The following is a 16,130-nucleotide window of genomic DNA, read 5'->3' as shown; positions in this document are numbered from 1 at the left end:
AAAATATTCTATAAAAATAATAATATATATTATTTTTTATTATTTTTTTATTAAAGTAGTATAGCCACTTTTTGTGTGTTCACATTTGTGACTTGTAGTTTTTGTACATAAATTTTACATTTTGAAACTGGTCCTACCTGACTGGAGAAAACAATGAAAAAAGGCTGTTGTCTTCTTGCCAAATAGGTAGAAAGACTTCAACACCCATAATGCACTGGGCATGTTACCGTCTAAGGCCACTCCCACCAGTCTGCTTTGGATACGCTTACTAGAGTCAGACACCGCCTTGCTTTTGTAGGAAATACTTCTTAGCAAACTTTTAGTCATAATGGAATTGACTTGAATTGTTCCTGCATACAAGAATTCAAAGAGTTAACTTTTAGCGGAAGTAAGTTACTTTCTGTTTCCTGTGAAGGATCCAGCGTGTTGTATGCAGTGGCTGAAGGCTGTAAAATGCTTTGTAAAATGTTTACCCTGTGAAGGTAAGATACTTAAGATCGAAAACAGAGTTATTTTTGCATGTTGGATTAAAAACATCAATGCCTTCTGATTTTTATGATTATACAAAGAGCTGTATTTACCGGAATTGTGCCCAACTTATGATTTCTCATGAGTTATGATGTAACATTCTGAAATGTAGAAATACATTCACACACAATTTGTGGTCTGGACTGGCACTGTATTCCTCCTAAAACTTATGACTGTATAAAAACCGATCACAGGCAGCTGTCTGTATTCTTTGCCAATGGTCCATGACCAACACAGGAGTACATTAGATTGTGGTCTGGCTGGTGTGTTAAAGCCTCTATCCCAATTATAACAAAGCAACTTAGCAAACCTTTCATTCAAACATCATACAAAACACGAAAACACGGTTTCTCAATTCAATAATCAGTTTCTTAATAGCCAAATATTATACTTAATTTTACAACGTGATTGTCTGCATAAAATACTCTCTTTGAAAGTTGATCAAGTGGAGATTTTGATGTGGTGTGATTCATTCTAGGATTGAAAACAGTGAAGCACACATACACGTTTGATGAAAGACACTGACATAAAGCAGATCTTGTTTAATCGCTCAATGTCATATCAAAAGGTTAAAAGAACAAAACGTGATGCTACACACTGAGAATATTGTTTCTTCAAGCAACAAACTGCTCTTTGAGTTGTCAGTTATACAATAAAAACATTTTAAAAAAAATCGAACTACTTAATACATGTAGAGCTCCAGCAACATATAAACAACATGTGTTAAATAGACTTTTATGTTGGACTGCAGTACAAAAGCTCTATAAATTACTGTATAAAAAGCAACAAACAAACCTGAAAGCCTGAGACAAGAGGATCAAACCCTCTGTTTTGGTTAAAAAAGATTTGTAAGTCTCCAAAAAGCTTGCTGAAAGGTCAGGGTTTGAGGGATGCAGTCAATTTTCACACGACTGTCCGCTCACCTCGACATTTCCTGCAGCTGCCGTAGACGGCGGAGAGCAGATAGACGCTGGCGGTGAGGCAGGCGAAGACGGAGGCAGTGAGGTAGACCTTGTACAAGCAGTGATGTTTGTAGACGTCCAGGTTGCAGTAGGAGTTCTTTTGGGTTTTGTAGATCATGATCCCAATCGTGGACAGATACAGCAGAGTGGCAACAACGTCGTGGATCACGTTGCTTAACAACCAGCGTTCTCCTCCGACGATGGGAACGAGGTCCTCCTTGTCCAGAAGAGTGATGATGAAGACGGCTAACGTGAGGAGCCAGAAAAGCACGGCCACAAACAGCACATAGTGAATGGAGCCCTCATACTTGTTGGCTGCGATGGTGACCCAAAGCCCGGCTCCCAGCAGAATCTGAAGGACCCGTACAATCCCGACAAAGCTCTTGAGGAATTCCAGGAAACTTCTCTTCACCTGTGGCTGAGGGGGCATCTCCTCTTTTTGTTGAAGAGATCTTTTCCTGGCGTTCAGGGTGGGGACAAAGAGAAAACAAAGTGAAGAAAGAGCCAACAGGAGAGTTAAGGAGCGGCTGATAGGGGTTTTGGAGGAGGGTAGCCCTGCAAACGCACACCGAGTGATTATTCAGCTCAGCCCCAGGGTTTTGAAATGACTTCTGTCTTTTTTCTCTCTTCCGTTTCCTGTGGTAGCTGCAGATTTGTCTCTCCCCCTCTTTTCAAGTGGAGAGCAGGAGGAGAAACTGAAGAGAGGGCAGGACTTGAAACACTAACCCTTTTCCCCTCCTCCTCTTCCTTGTCGTCCATCACTCTCTCTGTCGGCTATTTAGAAAATTCCTGTGTGTGTGCACCCAAAAATTGTTTGAGTGCTTCAGGCACACAAAAAAAATGTGAATGTCTTTTCATTAGAAAACACACACACACACACACACACACACACACACTCAATCTAAGAGCCATTTGTTTTAAATTAGATAGCAGGATGAGTTTTAGTACGGATTTTAGAAAAATAACGAAAAACAACGCAGTATGTTTAAAATTCAGATAAACAAACAAAAAATAATAATAATAATTTTCTTAGCAAAAGTCACTTTGATACATTTTTGAGAAAAGGTCTTGCATTATTTGTTTGCCCCTTGTATTGGTATATGTCATATTTATAAATAAAGACATCAATTCAAAAGCCAGCTGGGTCAAACATACATGAATGCTCTCTGCAAATAGTATAAGTTCATAAAATGCTTTCACTTTAAACCCACTAAATCCCAGCCTCAGCCCATTCAGAAGTACCGGTTCTACGGTAGAAACCTACACAGGAGCCTTACAAAAATGCTACTTTTTAAAGAAAAACATCAGATGGACTTTGAGGCTTTTGTGTTCAAAAATATATCTTACACTACCAAAAAGGTTTGGGGTCGGTATGATTTTAAAAAATGTTTTTTAAGTCTCTTATGCACACCTATGATGCATTAGATCAAAAATACAGTAAAACAGCAATATTGTGAAATATTATTACAATTTAAAGAGCAATTTTCTTTTTCAATATATTTTACAAAGTAATTTGTTCCTGTGATGTCCAAGCTGAATTGTCAGCATCATTACTCATCTTCAATGTCACATAATTCTTCATATATCAAATATACATTGATATATATTGATTTTATTAACAATGTTTAAAACAGTTTCATGTGACTTAAGTTCCCAAAGGTTTCCGAATGTATGACATGATTTTGAAAGGTTATCATTTTGACAGTTATTAATAATCAAAGACCAAAATTACACAAAACACCTGCTTTCTCTAGGAGTGATTTCTAGTAGTGCAAGTTTAAATTTGAATGTTTTTCTGTAAATGAGATCTTTAAAACTGCTATAACTTTTCGAGCAAGTGGACACAATGAAACTACACGGACATGCAAAGAGACAAGAGTCAGCTATAATGAAGAAAGTCTGAAAGTTTGAACTATGACCTCAAGTGATATTTTTCATTAAAAAAAAACAAAGGCCGGGCAAGTTTATTTTGTTCAAAACAAAGGATTTATATTAAAGAATTGTAATTGTGTTCCATTGTGACATCTCACCCCACATGTATTGTGATGGCATGCCCTGCTATTATCACGAAAGGTTGGAGGAATTATTGTTTTAGCTTTGAATAGAAAAGGACAAGAACTGTACAAAATAAACTTCAAAATAAAAACCCCAGAGAAGTATAAAGTGACATGTCTATATGTTTTTATCAGAGTGTAAGACTCTCCATTTCGTCCTGTGAACACAATTCTGTTTCTCAAATAGACTCATTCAAAAATAGATTTTTTTGCAACAAGCCTCTGTTGGATGTTAATCTACATCTGGAGAAAGCATGCTAACATGTTAGCCTTCAACATATTCAGACTTGTGACAGAAATGTGACTGATAGACAAATATGCATCAGATTTGACTTGTGCATTCACTAAGGCAAGAATGTGGAATTCTTTTGTTTTTCCAAACCTTCTTATCACTGCTGGTATGTTCCGTCCATGAAATCAGTGTTTTTCATGGTCCATGACCAAAGTCTGACAGCTGAGATCAGAGGCTGGGTGTCCTGACGTCAATGAAAACAGACACAACCCTCAAACTACGTGGCCATATTAGTGCGCCGCCCCTTTAAAGAATCTGGCCAGAGACCTAGTGGGCGGGGTTTGTTAGATTTACATTCTCATCATTGGGTGATTTATTTTCTCATGCTTCCTGTTGGGAGCAAAATGCATCGCTACAGCTGAGTATAAATTACTGCAAAGACCAACAGCTGCAAACTAACTTTGTAATGATATGATATTGTGCAATCGAGTCAATCCTCTAATGTACAGCAAATGCTGTGGCAGCACACAACACCTTAAACTCCCCTCATTTGCAGGTTTTTAAATCACATAATGTGTTCTGGTATAGGCTACCATACAAATGGTTCCAGAGACCTTACAGCTACGAAAAAAGATGGTATGAATCTTTTAGGAAAGCTGGATGTGATCCTGAGTTAGAAACACATTTAGATGAATAAACTTAATATATATTCCCTACACTAATGTTTTCACCATATTTCTACAATACATATTTTTTTGTTATGTATAGTTGTCTGTTTATAATTTAATGAAAGCACTCTGGGGGTTGTGTTAAAGTAAGTCACTTAGTTGCAAATATATATTTTGGGGAATCATCAAAATAAAGTGTTAACAGATATTAAGCAGACTAACAGACTATCAGTCTCCTAATACTCTAATGAACATTTGTTGACATGTAGTTGCAAAGATAGAAGACTGTCTAAAGCGGACCATCAAAATAAATGGTTACCTAATATCCTGTTAAAAGGCAGCATTTCCCGAGAGGTCACCCTAGTACCTCTTGCACTTCCTATGACAAATAGCTCAGGGGACATTTAACAACACAAACAAACTACCATATCAGCTCTGTGAGCAACAATTAATGTAAACTTTGCATTGCAAGATGGTTATTTTCTAGACAATAAATGTTATTAAACAGTGAACCCAATACTGCAAAAAAAATATGTTTTTTTAAAAGGGTTTTTATGTACATTTAAAACCACTCTAAATAAAAGGTTCAAATAATGCCATTTTGAAAAATATGAATACTGCCAAGAACATTCTGTAACGCAGTGAAGTAACCAAGAAACTAAACTGTCTAATTATGAGAACTATAACTAGACTCTAGCAAATGTCCTTTAAAAACACAGCAGTGGAAAGTGAGATTGCTCAAACTCTCCTGTTTTCCTTCTGTTACATAGTGATGTAAACAAATTACATGCTTTTTCGTAAACAAAAAAGCTTTCCCTAACCTCAACCAGTAGAGTGTGGCGCTAGCAACGCCAAGGTCATGGGTTCGATTCCCAGGGAAAGCAAGAAGTGACAAAAATTGTGTGCCTTAAAAAACAATGTAAGTCGCCGTCTGCCAAATGTAAATGTAAACAAATATTGCTTGTTGAAAGCTTGTAAAAAAAAATCAATTATATGTTTATTTATTTTAGTATTTATTTATTTATTTATGCAAATTTTAAGATATCAATTTCATGCAGTGTCTACAAAGCAACTTTGATTTCACATAATGCTTGAGAAACTGACAAATCTGGCTCTTATTAATTTTAAAGCAAAGAAAAATATGCTGCTAATAGATGTCTGTTTGGTCAACGTGATCTCATGAGAATACGTGAGTATTTTTACGTAAAGTGTGATTCTACTACACGTACATTTACTAACGTTTTCACACACAATAAAACGTACAATACTGACTTATTAACAGCACTAAAATGTACAATATTGACGTATTGACAGCACTAAAATGTAAATTATCGACGTATCTGTTAACGTGTAAGCAGCCAGCCACCAGCTCCCATAAATCGTGGCATTAATATTGTTTATTTTATATCCAATAGTCACATCAATACATGTTTTCTGTCTATTAAATGCATTTTACTAAGTTAATCAACCTAATATAAAATAACAGAAATATAAAATAACATTTTGCTCTCATGACATCACTACAAACTCATTTCGGGTGACTAGATAATGTTAAAAGACTAAATTTTAAAACCGTCAGATGAATAACATTCTTGCCAACCATTTTGTAGTATTTAGCTTGTTGTTTGCTGTCAGACATAAAAAGGCATTTTCTCCTATTCAGCAACTGGCGATCACAATATACACCAAAACACAACATCAATTCACAAAACGCAACACTTTATTCGTTTGCTGTAATCCAAATCGTTAGAATCCATATGTTTGCGAGAAACAAATCTAAAATTGAGCCCGGTGATCTTCATCTCCATTAGTCTTCATCTCCTCTCAGTAGCGCGACGGCAAAGGGCAAACATCAAATCTCGCGCTCGTAAATTCCATAGGTAAATTCAAATTTAAAAAACGCGCCCTCATGAAGCGTTACGACATGATTTACGGCAGTGGCATCGAACGCTCATTGGCTCTCGCCTGCTTCGTCACAGATTTTGACATGTCGTCGTGTTTCAGTCGATTTGTATTTGAAATGTGAAACGCGCAACTTCACGGAGAGAAGCCAGATTAATATTTTCATTGATTAATAGCTAACATTCTGCTCTGTACCTCATACAAAACTATTAACGTTATATACCACCAGAGAGGACTGCGACTGCAACACATCTTCATTTGAACTACTTTTGGTACCGCTTTTGACATTTTTGCAATAAATAAATTATTGTGAGTACACTGGTCTGTCTGTTATGCTTTGATTTATAACAGTACGTTGTTTTAATAAATGCTTTAAAAAACTCCTTTAAAAAATGGGTAGGTTTAGGGGTAAGTGTAGGATTAGCCGTTCAAAATATTTTTTTAATGCTATATTGTTACCAAAATCGTCATTTTCCAACGTTTTACCTTTTATTTTCTTTATATTCTGTATTAAATTGGTAGGTTTAGGTTTTGGGTAGTGTTAAGGGATCGTAGATTAATCAATAAAATGGTCAAAGGGAAATTATATAGATATCTTTATGATATAACAAAAAAAAAAATGTTTTTACCAGAATAAAGTTTTGTATTCTTAAAAAAAAAGATTTCATGATGGATTCGTAAATATTTCACGTTTTTTAGCTGTAAAAATGTAATAATACTACGTTTAAATGTTGCAAATACGTCTATATTTTACATTTTAGCACTTCTCCAAACGTACTAAGACGTACGTTTAGTCTCTTTGAAAGTAACGTATTAATACCTACGTATTAAGGGTGAGACCAGGATGGTTTGGTGTTCATTAATAACAGTAATTTATTTATTTATTTTTATTCTGGTCATTTAAAGGTCATTGTTTAGAAAAAAAACACCTCTAAGGTCCTGGATGATGAATGGGTCAGTTCATTTAAGTTCAAGTCCTGAATTTCTTGAAAATGAGGCCATTGGCCCATAACTGCAAGAAAAGGGCAAAATGATGAGAGTCAAAGTCAATGTCTCTCCGTTGCAGTAGAAGAAACAAAATATACCTATCTCAAGCTATCCTAGAGTCAATGGGTTACAAAAAAAATTTAACAAAAAGATTGTAATTTGCAGCAAAAGTAGATAAAAGTAAATAAAAGAAAAGAACAATAAATCAAGATTTTAGAATTTAGGTTTAGGTTTAGAATTTAGGTTTATCTTTAGGTTTGTGTTTATAATGGATCTTGCCACTAGATGGCATCATAGGAAAGGTGCATTTTTCTTGAAGGTTTAGTCTGTATTCAAAAAACTATTCTGCTCTACCACCATCTCCACTGTGAATGCCATGTATACCCTGCACAAAATACACATTATCTCTATGCATGGACTACATGGATAATCTACTACGTTTGTCAAAATGTGCAGAATACTAATAAGCAAACAACACTGTGGTGCTGTATCCCACAATGCAATGCAATCAACCTCTATTTTACATGCCACATATGATTCAGCCATGTTTTTGTTTTGTTTTTTCAACCAAGGGGTCAAGGTTTGGTCTGCTAGCATGGCCTCATTGTCCACCGGTGGGAGATGCAGAAACCGGACGTTATCTCCAAATTAAAGTACATAGTATAGTAGTCAAGTCAAGTCACCTTTATTTTATAGAGCACTTTATACAATACAGATTGTTTCAAAGTAGCTCACACAGTGATAAAAGGAAAAAGATTCAGTGATGCATACAGAGTTCATTTCTGCTGTACAGCAGCTCTAAAAGAAAATAGTATCATTGTTCAGCTCTGTTGTAAAGTCCATTCATTATTAGTTCATTTAAACAATGAAGCAGTTCTGAAGACAGTAAAGTCATTGTCCAGCTCTGTTCAGTTCTACCCGAAAGACTCAGGAGGCAAGAAAACATTTGAATAAGATTTATTTACAGTTTGTATACAAGTAGTATGGAATGAATAAAATTATAAAGTTCTTTGGAGTATAGTCAGTAGTCCATAGTCCGAATCTGGAGGGTAGCAGATGTTTGCAGTTCCTGCCTGAAGATGAAGGCAGGGGTGTATAGACAGGAACCGACTTGGTGGTGGGGAAGATGGGGGTGAACGCTGGCATCATTATCTGTGAATGTAGTGATGGGTGTACCATTTACAATCATTTCTATCACCAAAGTTGCTTATTCCTTGCTTATTTGTGGGACACAGTGAATAAGGCAAAAGAAGCTGTTATACCTTTTATTTTACGTTATTTGTATATTTGGAAATGTATTTGGTATTCATTTATTCTTGCACTCAGAGGACTGAAAATTTAGCCTGACAAGCCAGACCCACATCAAGACGTTTGGTCTGGAAACTTACCATTGACAGGGCTCGATCCGAGAGGCGGGATAAACGGTTGTCTTTCAAACTCCCTCTGCATGCGGTAGGATAGCGCTACATTCAACCAGAGCAACGAAGGTGAAGGGTAGCTCGTTGATAGATTAAACATTCACCGTATCCGGTCGGCAGAACTCTTAATGACTTCAGTGCCGTTCTTTGTTCTTTTTTCAGAGAAAAGCTTAACTCCAAGTCTTCCAAAGTCGCGGTCAAAGCTGTCAAATTTGAACCGCCGTTCGCCAGTTTCTGTGTTTAATAGAAGCACGCAAACGCAACTCGGCCATCGTCATTATGGCCCCGCCCGCTGACTCTATACACGATGTGATTGTCCCGGCAAGAGTTAGGCGAATACAGCTCAGATGGGTATTGAGAGTTGCTAGACAACACTTGCGGGCAGATTAGATTTGCTGCCGCTAGGGTGCGTCTAGATTTCTAGGCTACTGAAAATTAGCTAACGCTTGAAAATCTGCTTATAATGCATAACATTTGCTGATAACGTTAGAGCAATACCTTATTTTAATGAACAATTTGGTTTTAAATTTATGGTCTTAAACACCGCATCCGTGCGGTGCCATTGGTGCCACAGGGGCTGCCATTGTTGTTTTGGGGGCTATGTGACATCAGAACTCTAGTACGAGTTCACAAGTGTGAAGTCACGGGTTTAACAGCCGTTCCAGTGTACTTTCACGGGTATAGAAGAAGGTTGGAAAAACATGGTTTAGCGGTTGCGTGGAGCCTGGAATAAAATACACAGGGAGAGTAGCCTAATCAAGGTAAATGAACAGGTGGTAACTAATTAAGAACCAAGGAGGCTTACAGCAAACAGGGGCACAGAAACAAAATGAAACTGGGCATGTGACAGCTACTTTATTTTACTGGAAAAGTATCTTGTTAAATGGTATATTTTAAATAAATATAGCCTAATATATATTTTCACTGAAATTTAAAGGAGTACTTCAGTGCTGGGAAGATGAATCTGTATTTAAACTTGGTAATTAATGTAGTAGAAATGTGCAATCATTTTTTTAATTTGGTGCTTTCTAGACTGAGAAAAGACAGAAAATGTATTTTTGTCTCATGGGGATGAAAGACTACAATTCCCAGAATGCTTTGCTGCCCTACAAAGCCACACCTAAAGCCACCGCTACTGAATCACTGTGACTGGATCACTTTCACTTTCCCACCACGACAGGGTTCATTTTCATAAAATCAGTACAGTTAGAGAACAGACTACAATTAAAAACTGAACGTGTCTGTTCAGTATAATGTGATTTAGCCGCTGAGGGAGTCTCACAGCACAAACACAGCAGGAGTCAGATCACATTGACAGTCATGGACCAGCTTGTGATGAGAGCTGAGGTAAAGGCGACTGCGCTCGGCATATATTCACAGCGCATGTTCAGTCTGCCTCATTTTTTTGAGTTCATTCCTTTGGAAACTTAACTTTTATAGGAATTAATTTGAGAAGTTGAAATACTCACTTTGCTCTGCCGGCCGCACCGTTTACAAGAATGACTGCAGCTGCGAGTTGAGCTGTGAGTGCGATCTCCCATCCCATGTGCAGGTTGAAAACATGCAGAAATGGCTCCCTCTGCTGGGTGTAGTCTTTAGCCTCTGGCCAAAAATTCTAGCCTAGAAATCTAGACGCACCCTAGCGGCAGCAAATTTAATCTGCCCGCAAGTGTCGTCTAGGAACTCTCAATACCATTCTGAGCTGTATTCCTCTCAATCTGGACGGGCCAATCACATTGTGTATATAGAGTCAGTGGGCGGGGCCATAATGACGATGGCCGAGTTGCGTTTGCGTGCCTCTAGTAAACACAGAAACTGGCGAACGGCGGTCTTTTGAATCAGCTTTGACTACGATTCTGGAAGACTTGGAGTTAAGCTTTTCTCTGAGAAAAGGACAAAGAACGGCACTGAAGTCATTCTTAAAAAGGGAAGATGTGTTCGGAGTTTAGCCGACCGGATACGGTGAATGTTTAATCTATCAACAAGCTCTGTTTCACTTTCTTTGCTCTGGTTGGTGTAGTGCTATCCTATCACGTGCAGAGGAAGTTTGAAAAACAACCGTTTATCCCGCCCCTCGGATTGAGCCCTGACTATGGTGAGTTTCCAGACCAAACATCTTGATGTGGGTCTGGCTTATCAGGCTACAAAAATTCCTCTGATGATGCAAATTGGCGATATTTGCATGGAATTTTTCCAGAAATAAAATGCATAAATGACTTGTCTCAGGGGGATAGGATGGGGGCGGAATCATTTGAATATACTCCAGGGTTTCTACTGATACAAAGCCATATGCTAATCACTGAGGTAACCCTTTACTTCATACTTTCTACTTTGCTACACATTTCTACATTTTACTGTAGTAAAAACATGAATTTACTGACTTTTTGGGGGGGGCGGGGGGGGGGGGGGATAAGAGTATAAAGAAAACCAATCAAGCTGATCTCTGATGTTGCCATCACAGATTGAAGAGCAGAGAAGCTGGTACAGACCCCATAATGTAATTTTTCTTTCCCTCTCTCTTACGGTCTGTCTCTGCTGGTTCTAGAACATGTCTATATTTATCCTGAGAGAAAGAGATGGAGAGAGAGAGAGAGAGGGAGAGAGAGAGGGAGCAGTGACTGCAGAAGGCCTGAAGCACAAACTACGTCCTTCCAGTCACTTTATGCCAATGTCCTGATTTCCTCTCAGGAACAGATTGACTTAAATTATGTTATGTCATACCATTTAAGCATCCAATTTAGTCCCAGAAAGGGTTATGTGTGTAACAATCTGTTATTCCAGACACGGTATGCCCTCAAATACATGTGAATTGCTTTGGGAATGAAGAATGCATCAAAATGAGTAATCTGCAGTGTCAAATAAGCCACTGTGGATTTATGAAGGCGTTTAGCTGGCTGGGTAAAAGATTCATTTACACATGTGTGCATGCATTTAAACCAGAACACACCCACGCAAAAAACACGTGCATATACATACTTGTACGTGCGCCTCCAGGTTTGTAAAACAACTGAGAAAAAGTGACAGCGGAGAGGAGAGGAGAACAGATAAAGACCTCCTTAGATGGGTGTCAGTGTCACCATACTGTACTATGAACCTTCGAGGGAGACAACAAAAAACACTTGGTAACTAGGGAGCGTGGGGCACAACCTAAAGCAGGGTTAGTTGTAACACGCATGGTTTAACACTTTCGACACATGCCAGGATGACGAAAAATCTTTGGAAAATATCACTGAACATTTATTTTACCATAGCAAATGTAGATTTCTTATTTCTTTTTTGTTGTGTTTACAATAAGACAAATCTGATATTATGTTAATCTTATATCTGTAATTTAACAGTTGAGATCGTTCTTTAATGCTGATCTAACAGAAGAAGACCCGAGCCACAGTTTAAATCAGGTGGGGTGTGTTAACACTGTATGACAATGAGCCCCTATTAGAAATATGATATTATATTCTATACTTTTATTAATTCTTTTGAGAAACCATGAGAAAAGGGTAAATAAGGACTGAGAGTACACAGTATACAGTATTCAAAATCAAAAATGTGTGTAGGCTATTTTTAATGATAAAAAAATGCCATTATTTTATTTCAAAACGTTAATAATTGTATGTTATTGACAAAATATTTTAGTTGGTTTTGGATATTTTTTTGATTATATCATAACATTTGAAGCTGCCATTTGCTCATGTTACAATGTGCCCCCTCACATGTTACAATGTACAATGGGGCATGTTGTCACATTTCACTTTCATTCTTTCAGGGTAAATAAAGCAAAAAGTATAGCCTACTCTCTATTAATGAAACAAACCCACAATTGTACTAGACATGTATGCAATTAATGTGGGAAAAATAAATATTCTGAACCCCAAGTGGATTTACACAAACTGAGACAAAAAGCATTAGGTTGTGCCCCGCTCTCCCCTACTATACAGGTTGCCATAGCAACATCAGCACGCTATTACCGAAGCTACATATCTCAGGTAGCAGATTTACAGTATTCATTTTGAAGTAATTTGACAGTCAGTGTGAATCTGATATGATGTTTGGCCCTCAAAAAGATGTAAGAATGATGAACATTGTAATGATTTTTACTCAATTCACTGATGATGTTTGCCACTTAAGGTATGGTTGTGAGTGTATTGGATGACCTCTCCCCTTTAGAAATATGGGGCACCAGTTAAGAATACTTAACAGTTTTAAGAATGCTCCCAAAAGAGCTGTTGGTAATTTAGAATTAATGCAAAGAGGTCGGTCGGCTGATTTAACTGAAGGATTTGTGAGACAACTAGTAGTGTCTTTGATCATCAACGCAATGAAGACAGTTGTAATAAAATGTATGAAATTTATTAATAATATATATGTAAGCGTATAGAGCAGGGGTCCCCAATCTCGGTCCTGGAGGGCCACTGTCCTGCAGAGTTTAGCTCCAACCTCAATCAAATACACCTGAAACAGCTAATCAATGCCTTTATAGGTCATATAAAGGCATTGATTAGCTGCTTCAGGTGTGTTTGATTGGGTTGCGGAGCTAAACTCTGCAGGACAGCGGCCCTCCAGGACCGAGATTGGGGACCCCTGGTATAGAGAATACCAAGATGATTAATAATGCTAATAACTATGTACTGCTAACAGCTAATAAACCAATAGCCACATAGGAAAGTGAATTAACCCTTGTGTGGTGTTCATATTTTTGTTCCTCAGCCAGTGTTCGTGGGTCTGGTGGACCCGCTGCATTTTTGGGTTTTTAATTCAACTCAAACTAAAATGTTATGTTAAAATACTCAACAGATGTTTACTTCATCCCAATTACAAGCAATATAAACAGCATATATCGTTAATATTTTCTCTTTACCTTTTGTTAGATCACATTTAAGAATTGCTACCTCCTGTGTGGGAACGGCAGGGGTAGAAACAAAACTCACTCGTGTAGCTACTTTCTCACACTCACACACAACCTCTCTCTCACTCACACACACACTCATGCGCACACATACACACACACACGCACACACACGCATGCACACTTGGATATGTAGTGTATGGTTCCTCTCCATAGGCATAATGGTTTTTCTAATGTACAAACTGTATAATCTATCCCCCTACCAACCATACCCATAAAACTACCCATCACAGAAAACTTTTGACATTTTTTGAATTTCAAAAAACACCATTTAGTATGTTTTAGTGTGAGGACACAGATGTCGTCATATACCATGTTTACGTTATAATATCCATGTCATTATACACATTTGTGTCCTCATAAACCATATACATGAACACACACAGACTAAATGCAGGCCCTGACAGGAAGAGGACAGAGTGAAGGTACACAGGACCTACAATTCCCACACTTGTATTAGCCCCGGGTCCAGTGGACCCGAACATCCTGTGTGTAATATAAATGTGTATGGGGGGGGGGGGGGTGTACAGTGTGTGGTCATTGAAAATGTGTTCTGATATATATTCCTCACAGAAAATGAGCCATGGCCAATGAATCTCAGTTTGAAAAAATAATTAATCGTATCATTTTTCTTTCGATAAAAAATGAAAATGGGTCCAACAGACCCGAACACCATACAAGGGTTAAACAATAAAACCATTAGAAATCAGAGAATCCTATAGTGGACAGACAAAGGCAGTTTTATGCTCATATGAAGAGAGTGCCACTAAACAAGCTCACTGCTGGATACCCACCATTAAAGGGTTAGTTCACCCAAAAATGAAATTGATGTCATTAATGACTCACCCTAATGTCGTTCCACACCCGTAAGACCTCTGTTCATCTTCGAAACACAGTTATATTTTATATTTTCACAGTTATACACAAGATATTTTATATTTAGTCCGAGAGCAAATGCTAAGTGTATGCACACTATACTGTCCATGTCCAGAAAGAGAAATAAAAACATCATCAAAGTAGTCCACATATGACATCAGTTAGTTCATTATAATCTCTTGAAGCATCGAAAATACATTTTGGTCCAAAAATCACAAAAACTATGACTCATATTCAGCATTATCTTCTTTCATTTGTTTTCAATCCTCAAATAAAGATTCAAACAGTTGTGAATCAGCGTATTGTCACGTGATTTCAGCAGTTTGACACGCAATTTAAATCATGAATCAATACGCTGATTCAACGAATTTCGTCTGGGTAAAACTTGATCGCAGTGGTCATTAATCGGCTGCCGGTGAACATGTCAAACTAACGATCAAAGACGTCAGATTTAAGCCTAGGATCAGAGGAATCTTTTAGAATTTGCTAAATTTGTCTCAGACGGCCAAATTGTAGGCAAAAACGCAGTGTGCACCCGGCTTAACAAACTAAATAGAGTCACAAGAACCTCTTTAAGCAATGTTTATATGCAAAGTTTTATAAATCAAGGCACAGTTCCTGCATCTTAACCCACAGTGACCCTTAAGAAATTGCCTAGCAAACTATTTATGTGCGACTGATACGCTGCAAATTTGATTTTCGGCTGTAAGTCAATGATACCCTCTGTTGGTAGCGAATTGTAAGATGGCTTGAGAACGCAACAAGCAATCCAGTCTTTCATATAGATCAGGGGTGGCAAACTCCACTCCTGGAGAGCCAGAGTCCTGCAGAATTTTGATTCAACCCTAATCAAACACACTTTGGACAAGCCAGCTAATCATGGTCTGAATGTTGTCTGGGTTTTCCCCTCCCCAGATCTCTGTATAAATATTTTTGTATCTTTACTATGGCAAAGAGAAGGAAACAATAGACCTCTCGCTCTCGGAGTTATGTATTTAGGGTTAACTAACTACTGCTTTCTGTACCAAAGTATTTGGGTAGGTCTCCTCTCATTGAGAGTCTTTTTTGTCGAGACCTCTGCTCATCCTGGCTGTTGATATGTTGAAATAGGTGCAGGTCACGTGGTACTCATGGTTAGTGTGGTAGGTTTCCTCTCGATCTGCTGAGGCCTCCGCTCTCTTAGAGCATATGTGATAGTGTCTGTTTGCCGGAGCATATAGTTTAGGCTTCCTCTCAGCTTGAGAGTCATTCTGCAAAGGCCGCTGCTTAGCTGTGAGCTTATATAGACATTGATCTGTTAGAGTGAGAACTGTGGTGAGGAGGATTTATTCAGAATATTGTTGTTTAAGCCTCTTACTCTTTTGAGCTGTCATAGTGTCATTATTCTGAGTTGTTGAGAGTATTTCAGCTGAGGCCTCTTCTCCTTAGAGCTTCATAGATGTGGAATGGTAGTTTTGTGTAAGTGCAGCTTTAGATTCAGCATGTTGATGTTTTCTAGAAGCTTTTGGGCTGTTGCCCATAGCATTCTGGTCTGATCGCCATGTTTTAAGGCCCAATAGGAGCCTCCATGATATTGCTTCCAGGGTAATAGGTGAGCTTT

General features: G+C 37.9%; 1 protein-coding gene across 2 annotated transcripts; it reads right to left on the bottom strand.

Moving 5' to 3' along the window:
* Positions 1-1,055: 1,055 nt before the first annotated feature.
* marveld1 (MARVEL domain containing 1) lies at positions 1,056-4,046 on the bottom strand. Of its 2 annotated transcripts, none has more exons than XM_067421332.1 (2): positions 3,927-4,046; positions 1,056-2,279 (listed from the first exon to the last, which is right to left on the bottom strand). In XM_067421332.1, the coding sequence occupies exon 2, from the start codon at positions 1,918-1,920 to the stop codon at positions 1,432-1,434; it is 489 nt and encodes a 162-aa protein (XP_067277433.1). In that variant the 5' UTR covers positions 1,921-2,279; positions 3,927-4,046; the 3' UTR covers positions 1,056-1,431. The 2 variants fall into 2 exon arrangements, with proteins under 2 accessions (XP_067277433.1, XP_067277434.1); XM_067421333.1 differs by having other exon boundaries at positions 1,056-1,948; positions 3,927-4,032.
* Between the last annotated feature and the right edge of the window lie 12,084 nt (positions 4,047-16,130).

Source organism: Pseudorasbora parva, chromosome 17 (assembly GCF_024679245.1).
Source record: "Pseudorasbora parva isolate DD20220531a chromosome 17, ASM2467924v1, whole genome shotgun sequence".
NCBI lineage: Eukaryota > Metazoa > Chordata > Actinopteri > Cypriniformes > Gobionidae > Pseudorasbora > Pseudorasbora parva.
This window is presented reverse-complemented; position numbering and strand designations above follow the sequence as displayed.